Genomic DNA, 14,480 nt, shown 5'->3' on the forward strand with positions numbered 1-14,480 from the left:
AATTGTGGTTAGAAAGTCAGGTATCTGGGGGCAAATGTACAAATGGTTTAACAGATCTTTCAAACTTTTGTTTGAAAGTGGCAGCAGGTGGCATAAATTAGTCATGGGTTAAGAAAGAACTAATAGATGTTTCCAAAATAATCTGGCAAAGACCAGTCTGGGGCTGCGTCTGTCTGTGTGGGTAGGAGGATATATATGTAGATCTGGGATGACAGTTTAAAGAGTCCCCAAATTCACTCCCTTCAGCCAGCAAGGTGCCCCCTGAGTGTGCTGCCTTCCAATTCTATCACAGCACCAGACAGGGTAAGCACAAGAGCACTGTATAAGTGACAAATGGACCGAGATGAATGTGGCAGGTCCCTCATCCCTACAGCTGTGCTCAGGTTCCTGACAGTTGATGTCATTCAGTAAATGTGGTCCACAGGCACAACACTCCAAGAAATGATAGGTTCAGGATCTGAGGGCCAGCACGCACGCACTGCTGAACTGGGACAGAGATTCTGGGTTGGTCTTGCTTTCCTCCATGAGTCTGTTGCCTGAACATCCCAGAACAGGCAAGTCTACAAGGTTAGGAAGGAAGTTGGGTACCAAACAGGATATTGCTGCCTGTTGGGAGGATCTGCCCCATCTCTGCAGGAATAAGGACATCCTCTGAGACTTGCCAACTCTCTGGAGCCTCCTTGCCTTGGAGAACAGGTATCAGGGGCTAGACGTGCCAGTCAGAGGAACCTAAAGATATCTCAAAGGGACCAAGAGGGCTCCAGCAGGCGTCTCTAGGGCCTGATTGCCTGGTCCTCTTCTGCACTCCCAAAGTGCAGGAGTTCAAAGCATGGATGCCGAGCATCTCTCCCGACACACTTTAGGCTTTCTCGGAAGAGGGGACAGGGATGCAGGAAACAGCAAGAGAATCCTCCATCCATCCTCAGACCAGGGAAAAAAACTCTGGCAAATCTTGAAAAACCACAAGCCTGGAGGACATATTCAAGCCAGAACCATTTTTATGTACATTTGAGTAATCTTAGACAAGCTAGCTACTTCCCTTGTGTCTCAAAAAATTTCTCTGGACAATGGGAATAAAGACTGTTAATATGGAGGCTGGAGAGATTACCCAGCAGTTAAGAGCACTAGCTGCTCTTGCAGAGGACCAGGTTTGATTCCCAGTACCCACATGGCAGCTAACAACTACCTATAACTCCAGTTCCGGGGGATCTGACACCCTCTTTTGATCTCCTCAGGCATTGCATGACATGGGTGCACCTATCTACGTGCAGGCAATACACTCATACACATAAAATAAAAATAACAAATAATATTTTAAAGACTGTTAATATAGAGTTATTGTGAGGATTAAATGAGATAATGTATAAAAACACAATGCTTTGAATTCAACGGTAACTCTTAAGGAAAGTTGTTCTTATTAGTTTGGTCTAATTGTGCTTGAGGGTTGTGTAGGAAGGTAGATTTCCAAAGATGAAGGTTCAGGATTTCTGACCTCTGAAGATTTCACCCAGCCAAGAGGAGCTTGCAAGCCATTGCCTTGTGATCTAAGCTGCCAGGAAAATGGCCCCGAGGGAGAGGCCCAACCCCTTTACCTCACTCTGTAACTTGTGAGCTTTCTTGGCACAGCTCAGCCTCAGGTCTTCTGCCAAAGATGTGTGCTGGGGGAGTGGATGTCTGTAGTCCTGGTCGCTGGCCAAGGTCTGAGCCTTCTTGGCATGTACCAAGGTTACCATGTCCAATGGCAGATGGAAGTGCGCCTTTGAGGGTTCAAAGCCTTTCTTGTAATTCACCTAGAGGGGCGGACAGATCAACCGTGCTATTTCAAAGCTACTATTGGCAACAAATCAGGGAGAGCAACCATGATGCAATTGTCCCATCAGCCATGGATGTTGCCGCAGGGCCAGAGCTCCAGCAATCTGTGTTCCATCCAGTGTATCTTTTTCCCAGTGTCTGCCCAAATTCAGGGTTTAGGTACCAGCAATTCTCACTCTAGGAGCCAAAGAGCTTCATCAAACACCACTTGCTAAACGGTCTGGGAGCCAGAAGGAGTGAATGGGTATTTGGAGAGCCAGTCCCGAGGACAGATATTCCCCAAATCCAACACACATACACACACCTTGAGAAAGGAGTGGGAAGCCCATTCTGTACTACCAGCTCCAGAAGCCCCGGGAAGAGCCCTGCAAAGGCTCAGGGCTTCCTTGGGAATCTGTCGCACAGCCACCTCGTTTTCCTCCTCCTACCTCCTTCCCATTGCCCCCTAAAGGATCAGCAACTTGACCCTAACATCCTATGTATCATTGATCACGTCCCCACCCCTAGTCCAAGGTCAAGGCCAACTCCCATCTAACCCTATACTTAGAGGTCAGCAACCTAAGACAGAAAAGGGAGGGGCAGAGGATTTAGAAACACGGAAACCAAAGCAGAGAACAAAATGGTGGAAAATACATGATGCTGTAGAAAGTGTGTGTGGGGGGGGGAGCTAGCTCCATGTCCTAGCCTGACTCTTTCTAGCTGCCTCCAGGCAAGGGACTGAGCCATTGAGAGTCTGGACCTCCTTATCAGTAAGATAGAGAAGAGAAGAGAAAGAGGGGAGGGGAGGGGAGGGGAGGGGACGGGAGGGGAAGTTTACAAGGTGGAGAGCCTAGAAAGACAGTTTGATAGTTAAATGAGCTACTACATACGCTAGACCTCTGTGCCATGTTGGGCACAGATTTCATCCCTGACACTAGCCATGTATATATGCAAGGAGAGCATGTATACACATATGTACCAAAACCCACAGGGTCACAATCAATTGTCAGAGGGTGGTGGCAAGTCAGGTACCTATATTTGTGTATAATAAGGTATGTGTGTGTGTGGTGTGTATCCAGGCAAGTATATACCTTGTCTACTTCAACCTACAATAGACTTCGGGAATATAGTCTAGCTTCTGGAAAGCAGTCTAGAATTTTCATGTAAATCTCCTCCATTTCTAAACATTTGTGATAATTCACTCAGCAGATCACATAAAATACCTCTGCAGGCCAAGGCCAATCCACAGACCCCCCTATTCGTGACCACTAGTCCAAATCAAAGAATGCCCAGCCCAGAAAGAAACTAAGGGGTTCATGAATCCAACTTCATTTTATAGAGGAAGAAGCTGAAGCCAGAGGTGATTTCTGAATGCTGCACAGCAGGTCAGTGGCAGAACCAACACCCACTCCCAAAAGGATGGAGGACCTGAGCTGGCTGTGCCATGAGCAGTGTTAGGAGGGCCCCACAACTCCCTGCGTCTCCTCCCACTTACATCACTCTGCAGTGAGGTCGCATGCACTGAATGTGCAAGGCTGAGGTCACCTTCCAAGCTCCGGGAGCCAAGCATCTGTCCTTTCATTCTCTCAAATGCCTCTTTGTATTTGTACTAAAGGGAAAGAGAGCCAGAGAGAGTAACAGCTCAGGGACAAGGGACACGGAATGGAAGAGGTGGGTATTGGGCGAAAATGTTTTGTTCTTTTGACAGTAACTGGGTGAGTTAAAAGAAAAAGCACCAGAGTCGTCAAAAGGTCTATTCTTTCATATGCAAGACTCCCAATGACTAAAGTGTTCCGATTTGAAATGGCAGGAGCATTAGCACTTGGGCGGCCCAGGCTGGGAGAAGGTGCAGGCATTGTTAACAGGCTCTTCACAGACTGGCTTTATGAAAACTCTTGGTGGAGGGTGCATTTCATCTGCCCAGGTTCCATGTTTACAGCCCAGCATTTGGCTTTGTACCCCAGGCTAGGGAATTTTTTCTGTTGTAGGATGTGCTCTTTCTCACTGATCATTATGATTGCCCTAACACAGTCAGTTTGGACAGGAGAGGATATTATATCCACAGGCAAAAGAAGGCAAGGGTTAGAGGCAAGAGAACTGAGAAAGGGCTTGGATTAAACATTGTCACAGTATTGGAGGCTCACATCACTTATGATTTCGCCGGAAGCCTTTGCTGCCTGGAATGGAATAGCATCCAACCTTAGCTTGTATCCACCACCTCGGAGCCGGCTCCAGGATTCCTTATAACGGGTCTGGCAGGGAGAGAGGCACAAGTCTGCTGGTCTTCTAAATTCTGATTTTCCCCATTGGGAATCTGGTTTGTTGTGGGTTTCTCTCTCCCACCCCCAAACCCTGTTTGTAGGTTAGAGATCACTATGACTTAGAACAGATTATCTAAAAGTCAGTTCCTGCCTCCCACCGACCCTTGGCAGGTGAAGTCATAGAGGGGGTAAAAGCAAGGGCTTTGGAGTATGATAGGTATTTCTTAGCAGCAAGCTCATTGGATTAAGGAGGTATAAAGTTGTATTTGTGTAGCTCTTTATACAATATAAAGAACAGCAAAACGCCTGTACCGAAGACCAGGAATAGTGGGAAAGGAGATTCTTATAGAGATTACAGAGGAGAGGAGTTAAGCTCCCCCAAATGCCTCCTTGGCACAGACACTGGAAACACCTGGCTTTATGGAGCTACTCCTAGGTTTCAGCTTCTTTACACCAATGTACTAAAGCAGGTACTTTACCTGTCTCATGTTTCTTAACAAGCTTGGCTCTTGTGCAGAACCAATTAAGTCATTTGCAGGGCCCAAGGCAAATACAGGTGTGGGTCCCCATATTCAAAGCAATCATAAATTTCAAGGTGATGACACTGTGCCTGCCCATGAAGATACCCATGTCCTCCTGTCACAGAACCCAGTGTCCCTCCAGCCAGCTTCACCTCACTGATGTTCATGGAGTTCAGTTTGGCCAGTAGGACTTCAGGCAAGTCAGCAGTTTGAGTGTAGTGGTGTTTTATGCTTTCTCCTTGTTCCTTGTATAGCCTCTGTGGGTGGAGAGAGGTTCTTGTGTTAAATCCAGAGTCTCCCCAACACAATCAGCAGCTAAGTTGTGCTCTGGGAGACTGAGGGACTGCAGCTGCCCATCATTATAGAGATGTGATCACAGCACCCGGTCTCTACCCAGATCTCACGGCTGGCACGGTGACATGCCATCACCCTCTCTCCAGCTCTACTCTATTCTCAGCTCATGACAGGCTGAGACGTTTCCCTCTCCAAGGATGCTACACTCTTATGCACTGCTGAGACAAGTGTCATCCAGGGAAAATGAGGCCTAGTCACCACCGAGTCGTCTGGTTATTAACTGCAAGCTGTGGGAAGGCATTGGAACCCAGAAGTCACACAGGAAATGACCCTTCGGTAGGTGAGGCTTCATCAAGCTCACCTCCATTCTCTTCTCTCTCCAACCTCAGGGTTAGTGACCTAATAAATACCCTCCTGGTAAGTTAAGATCCTCTTTACTCAGAACTCTGATTTGGGCTTCTGACAGCATGTTAGTTTGATAGATGACATATGGAGTTGGCATCAGCCACCAAAGAAAGTTTCTGAATCATGTTTTTCCATCTCAACTCTTATCAGATGTGGTTCTTTCTACATATCACAGCACTGCCCCCTAGAGTTGGTTAGGGTGAGGATGCAGCAAAGAAATGCCTTTTTCCCACCCCCCAAGAAATTCTTCAACTGTTTCTGTTTCTCAGAATTCAATTTGATTTTGATGAGCTGGTTAACAAGAAGTCAGTTCCTAAACCCAAAATCTGGGAATCATCCCATCGCATATCCTACAAGCATCCCAGCTCTTTAGGGGTGCCTATAGCAAAAAGATACAACCAGAAGAATTCCTTACAAAACCACAGAGGGACTTTTGAAACCTGATCCCCCAAGGTTTATACATTTTCTTTGTGGGAAGTTGAACAGTTTGAAGATATTTCAAAGCAAAGTCTGCCTTACACAGAGCTCCGTGGACTTCTCTCAGCAGCCAAACAGAGCTAATCCCTGTGCTAAAGTGAGTTTTTATAAGACCTCAACATTCCATTTGGTCGCTAGTGAACTGGGTGTTTGGTCAAAGCCCATAATTTACAAAATATGGAAAATGGCTTAAAAGTCAGGCTAATATCCATGAATAAGACTCAAATCATTTTCAAAATCTGGGGAAATGAGAGCACAATACCAGTTCCTGCCTTTGGGACCCAAAGATCCCTAAGTTTGGATTCCATATTCCGATTAGAGAGAATTTTGCTCAAAGTCCTAGCTCTGAAAACAACATTTTGAAACAAAATGAGAAGGGGAAAGAGGCCCCCTAGCCACAAATCTGCAAGCTGTGCAAATGGAAAGGACAGCATCCATGGGGCAGTGGGGTGTGGAGCCCACTTGGCACCCTAAGTGCAGGAATGCCCCGTTTGCATCCTAATGAGGCAGCAACCCCGCTAAGGGGAGCCTCATAAAGGACAAGCAGTCCCTTCATCCTCAGGACACAGAAGGAGCAAGCCCAAGATCCCCTCTGCTTCAATCGTACCGTTGAAAGAAGGGCCCACTCTCAGAGTCATAATGTATATACATTATCACTTACATCCACTGCTTGGGTATAACTAATCCTAGCCTGGACCATCTCCGGAGTGTCTTTAATACTGGTAAACTTCAAAGCATCTGGATGCTGACGGTACTTCCTCTGTTGAGCAGGAAAAGATCAAAGCTGTGAATTTTGTGCTGCTCTTTCAAGCCATTTGAAAGAGAAAATCACAGGTTGCTTGAGATTAGAGTGAATTTGTGAACATAATTATTATTCGGCTTCCTCCATTTTTATATCCTAGGTACCTTCAGGTTAATATTTGTTTCAATTTAAGAATAACCTCATGTCAATTAACATTAAAGTACTTCTACCTGGTGCAAAGACAACATCTCCAAATTAGATTATGCCAGTGAAATACTGTAAGGTACACACTTAGGAAGTGATTCTTTTTAGGGGCTGCAAATACTGAGTCGCAGTTGTTTACATATGCTTAGTCTGGCTCTCGTAAGAAAGAGCATTCCTAGCTACAGCTACATTATCCAAAGAACCTTTCTATTTTCCTTCCCCCAAAGGACTCGGCAGACATTATCACAGTCAAAACCTTCACATTTAACATTCAGATAGTATTCGCCATTTAACCACTTAGAGTATGGCTCATTTAGTACATGCAGTAATTCTATAAGATAGTACAATAATAAGAAAAAAGGGTACTTTAATGAAAGGAGTTATAGTAACATTTGAAAGACACTGAATAAACAAAACAAAAGCAACCAAAAACTTAAATGCTGGCAAAAAGTCTAGATAACTCATTTTAAAGTACTCTGGATATCATGTTTAAATTCACTGCTTTTTCTTTTCATCAAAGCACAGTTTTCAGGTCCTGAAATAATGTTATTTTAGTGGCACTATGGAATTTATGTTTCTCCAAATCAAGTTATTTTCTAAACACCTGCTCCTTTGTCTTATCTTTTTGTATATTGTACAGGCTTGTCTTAGCTGCAGTTGAATTTGGTCAGTAACCTGTGTTTTATAAATAAAGTTTTATTGGAACATGGCCATGCTCATTCCTTTACATGTTGTCTATGCCCATTTTTCAGCTCTTTGCAACAGAGACTAACCAACCATCAAGACTAAAAATATTTATTTTCTGAAGTTTTACAGTAAAGTTTTGAGGACTCCCAACGTGCGTGTGCATGTGTGCGTGTGTGTGTGTGTGTGTGTGTGTGTGTGTGTGTACATGCCCATATATTTGTGGCTCTTTTACAGTGTCTGGCATTCTCTCTGAGCATTAAACCAGTCCAATTTGACAGTAACCTAGAAACATGAGACAGTTGGGGAAAAGTCATTAAACTATATCTTGACTTACGTCCAGTTTGAGGACTTGTCTAAAGCAAAAACATAAGCAAGAAAAAAATAAGCAAAATTTCTTGAGAAAGCTTACAAGATGAGAAGAATGAGCTAACAAAATCAGACCACCACTATGGGCCAAATACTTCCCATAGATTCTTTGGTGCCAGACTTAGACACACAAAGGAAAGCTCTGGAGTTCTAAATTGTGCGTGGAACAGTCTTTATTCCATTTTATGAGTGGCCCCAATACTGAGAGTTTGGGATCATGAATGTTTATTCCCAGTTTTTCATGTTCATTCTCCCCAGAGGTCCTTTCTTTTGTTAAACTGAACAAAGCAGGACAGTATTGACTCAACTGAAGTTCCAAAATTCTTTGAGTCTTGAGTGTTGACTAAGGTGTCTAAAAATTAGGCCAGTCCATGACTCAAGACAACTTTAGCAATGTACTTTTTAATGTATCAGGTAACTAAATGAAGTCTTGTGGGAAACATCAACACTAGGCAAGTGTGTTAACAAAACCAACATAGCTGTCTTTCTGTTTTGACTATGCAGTCGATAAGAAAGTCTCCTTGAAACAAAGATCCAGGATGCTCATTGGCAAATCTCCGGTCTTCGAGGGCTATAGACACCAAGGGCTCCTCCCTGCCCAGAAAAGTTCACAAAGACCAGTCTATTCTAAATGCTTGTTTGCATCCTCCTCAACAGACATAAGGAGGAAGGAGTCTGCTGGGTTTGATGGTGCAGTATGGGCCTCTGCCTGAGTTGAAGCAAGTCACAGCTTTCTAGCACACTTAGTACAGCCGCAATTCTGCCCCCTAGTGGACATCTGCCAGTTGTCCTTAAGATTGTCAGCACTGGGCAGAGGGTGTTCCGACACCTAAAAGGCCAGAGATGCTGCCAGAACATCCTGTAAGACCCAGTGCAGCAGCGCCTCACCAGAAAAGAAGGGATTAGCCAAATGCCAACAGTGCTGAGGTGGCGAAAGCTGCCTGACATCATCTTTCAAACTATTGTTCAACGAAAATGCCCAGAAATGCAGAAATGTGGGTGAACGACTCATCTCATAAGAGGTACCAGTCAGGGTGGCTGTACATTGGCAGGAGTGAGATTTAAATATAGCAGAAGCGACACCCACCCCCAACAAGAAAGAACCAACCACATACCCGTACTGAACACCATGTGAATATTCAAAAACTGTTTACACTGTGGCAGACAGAGGGAGAAGATGTGCAAAAGTTATGTTATAAAAGGGCTTCCTGGGTGCCACAAATGTAGCTTTTCATCATCTCTCCTGTGTGGCTTCATTAAAGGTAAGTTGGTGGGTAGCAATTGAGCTCTGTTTGATTGTCATTATTATTCATAATATCATTTGTCACCCACTTTGTTTTTGCCGGGGCTCTATGGGCTCCTACCGGTGTGTGTTTGGTATGTAGCTTCGCTCTAATTACCAGCCCTAGTCCCGATTTGGAGGCCTTTCATGTGGCTTTGCCTTTTTCTTTGCCTTTAGAGTGGAAATTATTTTAATTTTATACAGAAACGCCACACGCCTAATGTAGCCAGGCCCCGTCACACACGCTGTCAGGAAATCTCACCTCACTAATGAGTTCTCCTGCCTTCTTCGCCTGCTCCACATTTAATGACCCGGTGGCGACCCAGCCTGTGCCTTTCATCCACTTCACATCTGCCCTGTACTGGTTCTGACAAAGGAGAAAGAAAGGGGGAAACGGCAGGCCATTGTTGGTGAGCAGACATTCAAAGGGCTGTTAACAGTTCCCAGTGTGCCCTCAGTGCCAGCTGAGTCAAATTAAATGCTACTTTGTCTTATCTGTTTCTGCAGAGTCATGGGTGGGGCACCCAAATATAAAAATTAATTTCCCCTTTAATCAGAGCCCTCCTGGCAGATGGTGGCTTTAGGCCCCACCCAACACTACTAGGGGCAGAGCAGGAAGGGCTGAGTCAACCTGGGCCTTCATTAGGGACTCCTGTCTACCGCGGGACAGGAGCATCTGCATTGTCCGCTGTATCGGTTTTCTTGTTTAAAATGGCATGCAGGGGAAGACAATGAGGGTTCATAAAGGAGCCTAGACAAGACACCTGAGGCTTCCCACTGTACCAATTCCTCCCTCCCATCACCATGGGGGACAGGAGGGGGCTAGTTCCCATTTCTTCACTTGCTATTGAACAAACGACTTCAATTGAAATTATTTAAATGAACACTATCATGAAACAGCTCTACCAGGAAAGAATGTTTGCTCTTTGTTTCTAATTCTCTCTCTCTCTCTCTCTCTCTCTCTCTCTCTCTCTCTCTCACATACATACACACCCATGTACACACACATGTACACGTGTAACAGCCCAACCTCAGCTGACTCCCTCACATATATTCTAATACAAGAATCAACCAAGCACAGAAAGAAGTCAGAGCCAAGTCTGGGGTGCAAGGAGGAAGGAGAAGGGGTTGTTGAAGATTAGCCCCCCTCATTCCGCAAGTAGGACCCACCAGAGCCGGAATGAGTTGTCAGTGACACTCTCACAGCTCACCACAGCTGGGACTGTCACAAAGACATTCTCCCCCAACAACAAAAAGAAACTTGGAAAACATAAGTTGATCAGAATTCCAAGAAGGAAAGGCAGCTCTGCCTGTCTTTTGGTACAGAACCTAAAATCAGCACAGCGAAAATAAAAGTTAAGCCACGGGGGAAAGTATTTCCCCTGAGGGATCCAGAAACAGACACCCCAGAAGCACAAACTGATGTCTCAAAGGGTCTGGGGAAACGCTGACACCAGCGCCCATGCACACATGCCCCTACGAGTGCATGCAGATGCTCAGCTCAGAGCTTACATCACTCTGCAGGCCATATGCCTTCTTGGCCCACTCCACCTTCATGTCTGTGGGCAGAGCGGTGAACTGGTGTGACACCGTCCTGTAGCCTATGTCTGTGGCTAAGTGCTGTGCCTGGCGGGCATGGGTGAGGTGGATCATGTCCAGGGAGATGTGGCACTGGGATTTCGAGTCCTCGAAGCCCTTCTTGTACTCCAGTTCACTCTGCAGCTTGGACATCTGCAGCGAGTGGCTCATCTTCGAATCCCCCTGTGCGCTCTGTGCTCTGATGAGTTTCCCCCTGGACCTTTCGTAATCCTCCTTGTACTTGACCTAAATGAGAACCACAGAGCAGCCGTGCAAGGTCAGTCTCCTCAAGAAGCTGGAGGCTTTAAATCATGGGTGTGAGGGCTAACACAAAGCCATCTGACAGAAGCCTACAGAATTGAAGTGTGGACAGCGGGGGCATCTCCTTTCATTAGAGTGTGAAATGAAATATGACCACCCACTGTTTCCCTTTTCACCTTGGCTGTCAGAAAGCTCTGAACTCAACTGAATGCTAAAATGTTAACAGACATCTACCAAATTTCTACAAGATGTCATCTTTTCTCTAGTAATTTGAGACCCCTCTCAATTTCTTTTTTAAAAATCATTTTATATTGTATTTTAGATTAAGTTTCCTTTTATTTATGTATATGTGTCTGTATGTGTATAGGCGCACCTTCCTGTGGGAGTCCTCAAGAGACCAGAAGAGAGTATCTGATTCCCTGGAACTGGACGTACAGGCAGTTGTGAACTTCCCAGCATAGGTGCTGGGAACTGAATTCTGGTCCTCTGAAAGAGCAGCAAGAGCTCTTAACAGCTGAGCCATCTCTCTAGCTCCCCTCTTAATCTCTTTTTATGTTTTACTTTTTTTTTATCTCTTTTAAACCAACTGTTGTTTTCCACAAAAAGCCACTTTAAAGTCTTTGTGGATAATAATGAGAACATTATGAATTAAAAAATAGTCAAGAAATGGAAAAGATACAGAACATTCAAAACAGTTGTTAGGAAAGGAGTTCAAGCTGGACATGGTGCTGGGCGTAGTGGCACACGCCTTTGATCCTGGCACTCAGGAGGCAGAGGCAGGCAGATCTCTGGGAGAGCAAGGCCAGCCTGGTCTACAGAGTAAGTTTCAGGACATCTGGGGCTACATAGTGAGAGAGCCTGTCTCAACTGAGAGAGGAGAGAGAGAGAGAGAGAGAGAGAGAGAGAGAGAGAGAGAGAGACAGCCTTGAACCCTTGATTCTCCTCCCTCTGATTCCTGAGTGTGCCACCATACCGCACCTTCTCCTTCTATCTCTCAGTCTCTCTGTTTCTCTCTCCCTTCCTTCCTTCCCTTCCTTCTTTTCTTCCTTATTTCAAGCACGACTTTCCAATGAAGAAAGCAAAGTTTTGCTTACATTCTGGCCCACCTACCTCTCATCTAACTCATAAATTATCACACTGGGCCATAACACAATATGCATCAATTCATTTCATTTCCTCATAATCATCTTGTACTTACTAGCTTACCCGCAAGGTAACAGGACACGGAAAGGCAAAACAGTCTGCCTATATAACAGCACAAATACATGACAGAGATAGCATTTTATCCAAGGTCTATCAGATAGCAGAGTCTGTTTTCTGAACCGGGAACAGGCCACAATGCCTTATAATGACATGTGTAAAGGGAGGGATCTGAAATGTTTCCAGTTGCTAAGTTTCCTTACTTACTAAGGAATTTTACTAAGATTTCCACTTGCTGAAAACCAGTATGAAGCAGCAGTCTGCTCACCACTGGAATTTCCCTGAGGTTCTGGGAGATGAAGAACCTGCCCAGACAGAAGCAGCAGATCCCAGGTCTCTTGCTCAAGTTGGGGCTGCACTCACCTCACTGGCCAGGTCTCTTTTGGCTTTGGCTGTCAGGAAGGTCAAGGAGTCAAGTCGCAGCTCAAATGCTTTTGCCTTCTGATTTTCCCAGCTGCTCTTGTACAGTTTCTGGGGGAGATTTAGAAGACAATTATCCATAAGTGAGTGGGTTTCCTCTAGATCCTCTGATGACCTTCCTAAGAAGTCAACAATGAAGACATCCTTCCCTAGAAACTGAGAGCCCTCGGCTCTCGTAGCCTAAACACAACTAGGTCTCCTTGCCCAACTTGAAGACCTCTGAACAGATTAGGCATCAATCAAAAGAAATGGGAACTAAAACCTCAAAGCTTAAAAAAAAATCCCTAGGAGGTGTCACAGCAGTCTCAAAGACACACTGAAGATGAAATAATGTTGCATGGCACAGCATTGGAAGGCCTGTTCTCTAGGGTCCACACATGCCAGCAGCAGACCTCAGCCAAAAAGAGACTTCAGCCTTTCTCTTTCCTGTGCCATCCCCACTCCAGTCTCCTGTCCTCCTGGGCCTTTCCTTGGCCTTCCCATTCCCTGACCCCTGCCTTCAGGTTTCAAGATCTTTTCTCCCGGAAGGCCTCCTTCTTTTTCAGGGTGTGAATCAGTTCAGCCTCTGCCTTTCCTTCTACTTCTCCTTCTCATCTCTTCCCAGATCAGGGTCACAGGGACTTGGGAGCCTCATAAAGACAGCCAAGAACAGGCATATGGGGACAAGATGGCAGGCTGTGGACACAGTCACATCAGACAGCCACCACTGCATACCCCTCAAGCGTGTCATGTACATGCACTTGTGGAAACCTTGTGGCAACCCAGTGAATAAGGGATAGTATCAAACACATTTTACTAATGGGCAACTGAGAACTGGTCTTAGGTCACACACCAGTAAGTGGCAGAACTGAGGATCAAACATCTGAGCTGCCATTGCTCAATGCTAACTCCTGGAATAACCACTCCCCCAACACCATGATCTGTAAGTTGTCTTCCTCTCCCTGAAAGCAATGGTCAGGAACCAGATCTGCAGGGGTAGTATAGATGACGCAGATACTACCAATGGGGTTGGTGACCAGGTGGCCTTAGACACAGGGAGACAAAGCCCACATCTGCCCACTCCCCGCTTCTGGTACCTCACTGAGCTGGGCAGCGTTGGCCCGGGCCTGTAAGAAGAGAGGCTCATCTTTACTGATGGTGTACTGATGGACAGATTGCTCGTTTCCTGCCCTGTAAGCCACCTGTTGAGAAAGAGCAGGGTCAGGAGATGGGAAGGGGCAGGGGTAGGAAGCCTATCACAACTGGATGGAACTGAAGGCATTGAACTACGTGCAATAAGACAGGTAGAGACAAAGACTACATGATCTCACTCATTTGTGGAAACTGAAAAAGTTGACCTAATATAACTGAAAAGCAGAATAAAGTTCATTAGAGGCTAGAAAGGGTATGGGAGTCAGGGAGAACAGAGAGAGGATGCATAATGGGTATGAAAATACAGCTGTTGGGAAAAAACTCTAACGCTGTATAGCCCAATAAGCTAGCTGTGGTCTACAGCAATTAATTTTACAGTCTTAAGGAGAAACGTAAAAAAGAGTATAAAAGTTGAGGCCAGTCTGCGCTATTTAGTGAGTTCCAAGCCAGCCTGGACTACAGAGTGATACTCCTCATCTCAAAACAAAACCAAAACAGAAACATACGAAAACAATCAAATATATAACCACCAGATCAGACATTAATTATGTGACAATACAGTTTTGTTTTGTTTTGTTTTTTTAAGAGGCTAAGGACAAGGACCAACCTAAAAACCTCTCCAAGTTTCTGTTTCCATAGTTTTCCCTAGAAATGCCATTGACCTCCCAAATCTCTTGCCATCTACATTGCTCATGGCCACTGGAAAATGCCCCACCACCACCTCATGGCCAGAGGTGCTGACACCAGGAAGTATCAATGACCAGCAGGAGGTGCTGACAGGACAGCACAGCACAAGCAAGTTTCTCCATGGAAACAAGATCTCTCTCTCTCTCTCTCTCTCTCTCTCTCTCTCTCTCTCT

The 14,480-nt window shown here is 45.4% G+C and overlaps 1 protein-coding gene across 3 annotated transcripts in view; it reads right to left on the reverse strand.

The window, feature by feature from the left end:
- The window catches only part of Nrap (nebulin related anchoring protein), a 70,090-nt gene that overhangs the window by 18,609 nt on the left and 37,001 nt on the right, over nucleotides 1-14,480 (reverse strand). For all 3 annotated transcript variants that reach the window (XM_008830210.2, XM_008830209.2, XM_008830208.2), the window contains 9 exons: nucleotides 13,566-13,670; nucleotides 12,433-12,540; nucleotides 10,543-10,854; nucleotides 9,293-9,397; nucleotides 6,411-6,509; nucleotides 4,726-4,830; nucleotides 3,936-4,043; nucleotides 3,287-3,400; nucleotides 1,593-1,790 (listed from right to left, as the gene is read on the reverse strand). In XM_008830210.2, coding sequence (XP_008828432.1) covers nucleotides 1,593-1,790; nucleotides 3,287-3,400; nucleotides 3,936-4,043; nucleotides 4,726-4,830; nucleotides 6,411-6,509; nucleotides 9,293-9,397; nucleotides 10,543-10,854; nucleotides 12,433-12,540; nucleotides 13,566-13,670 — 1,254 coding nt within the window. The remainder of the gene's footprint in view (nucleotides 1-1,592; nucleotides 1,791-3,286; nucleotides 3,401-3,935; nucleotides 4,044-4,725; nucleotides 4,831-6,410; nucleotides 6,510-9,292; nucleotides 9,398-10,542; nucleotides 10,855-12,432; nucleotides 12,541-13,565; nucleotides 13,671-14,480) is intronic.

Source organism: Nannospalax galili, unplaced genomic scaffold (assembly GCF_000622305.1).
Source record: "Nannospalax galili isolate Female #2095 unplaced genomic scaffold, S.galili_v1.0 scaffold974, whole genome shotgun sequence".
In the NCBI taxonomy this organism is placed as follows: domain Eukaryota; kingdom Metazoa; phylum Chordata; class Mammalia; order Rodentia; family Spalacidae; genus Nannospalax; species Nannospalax galili.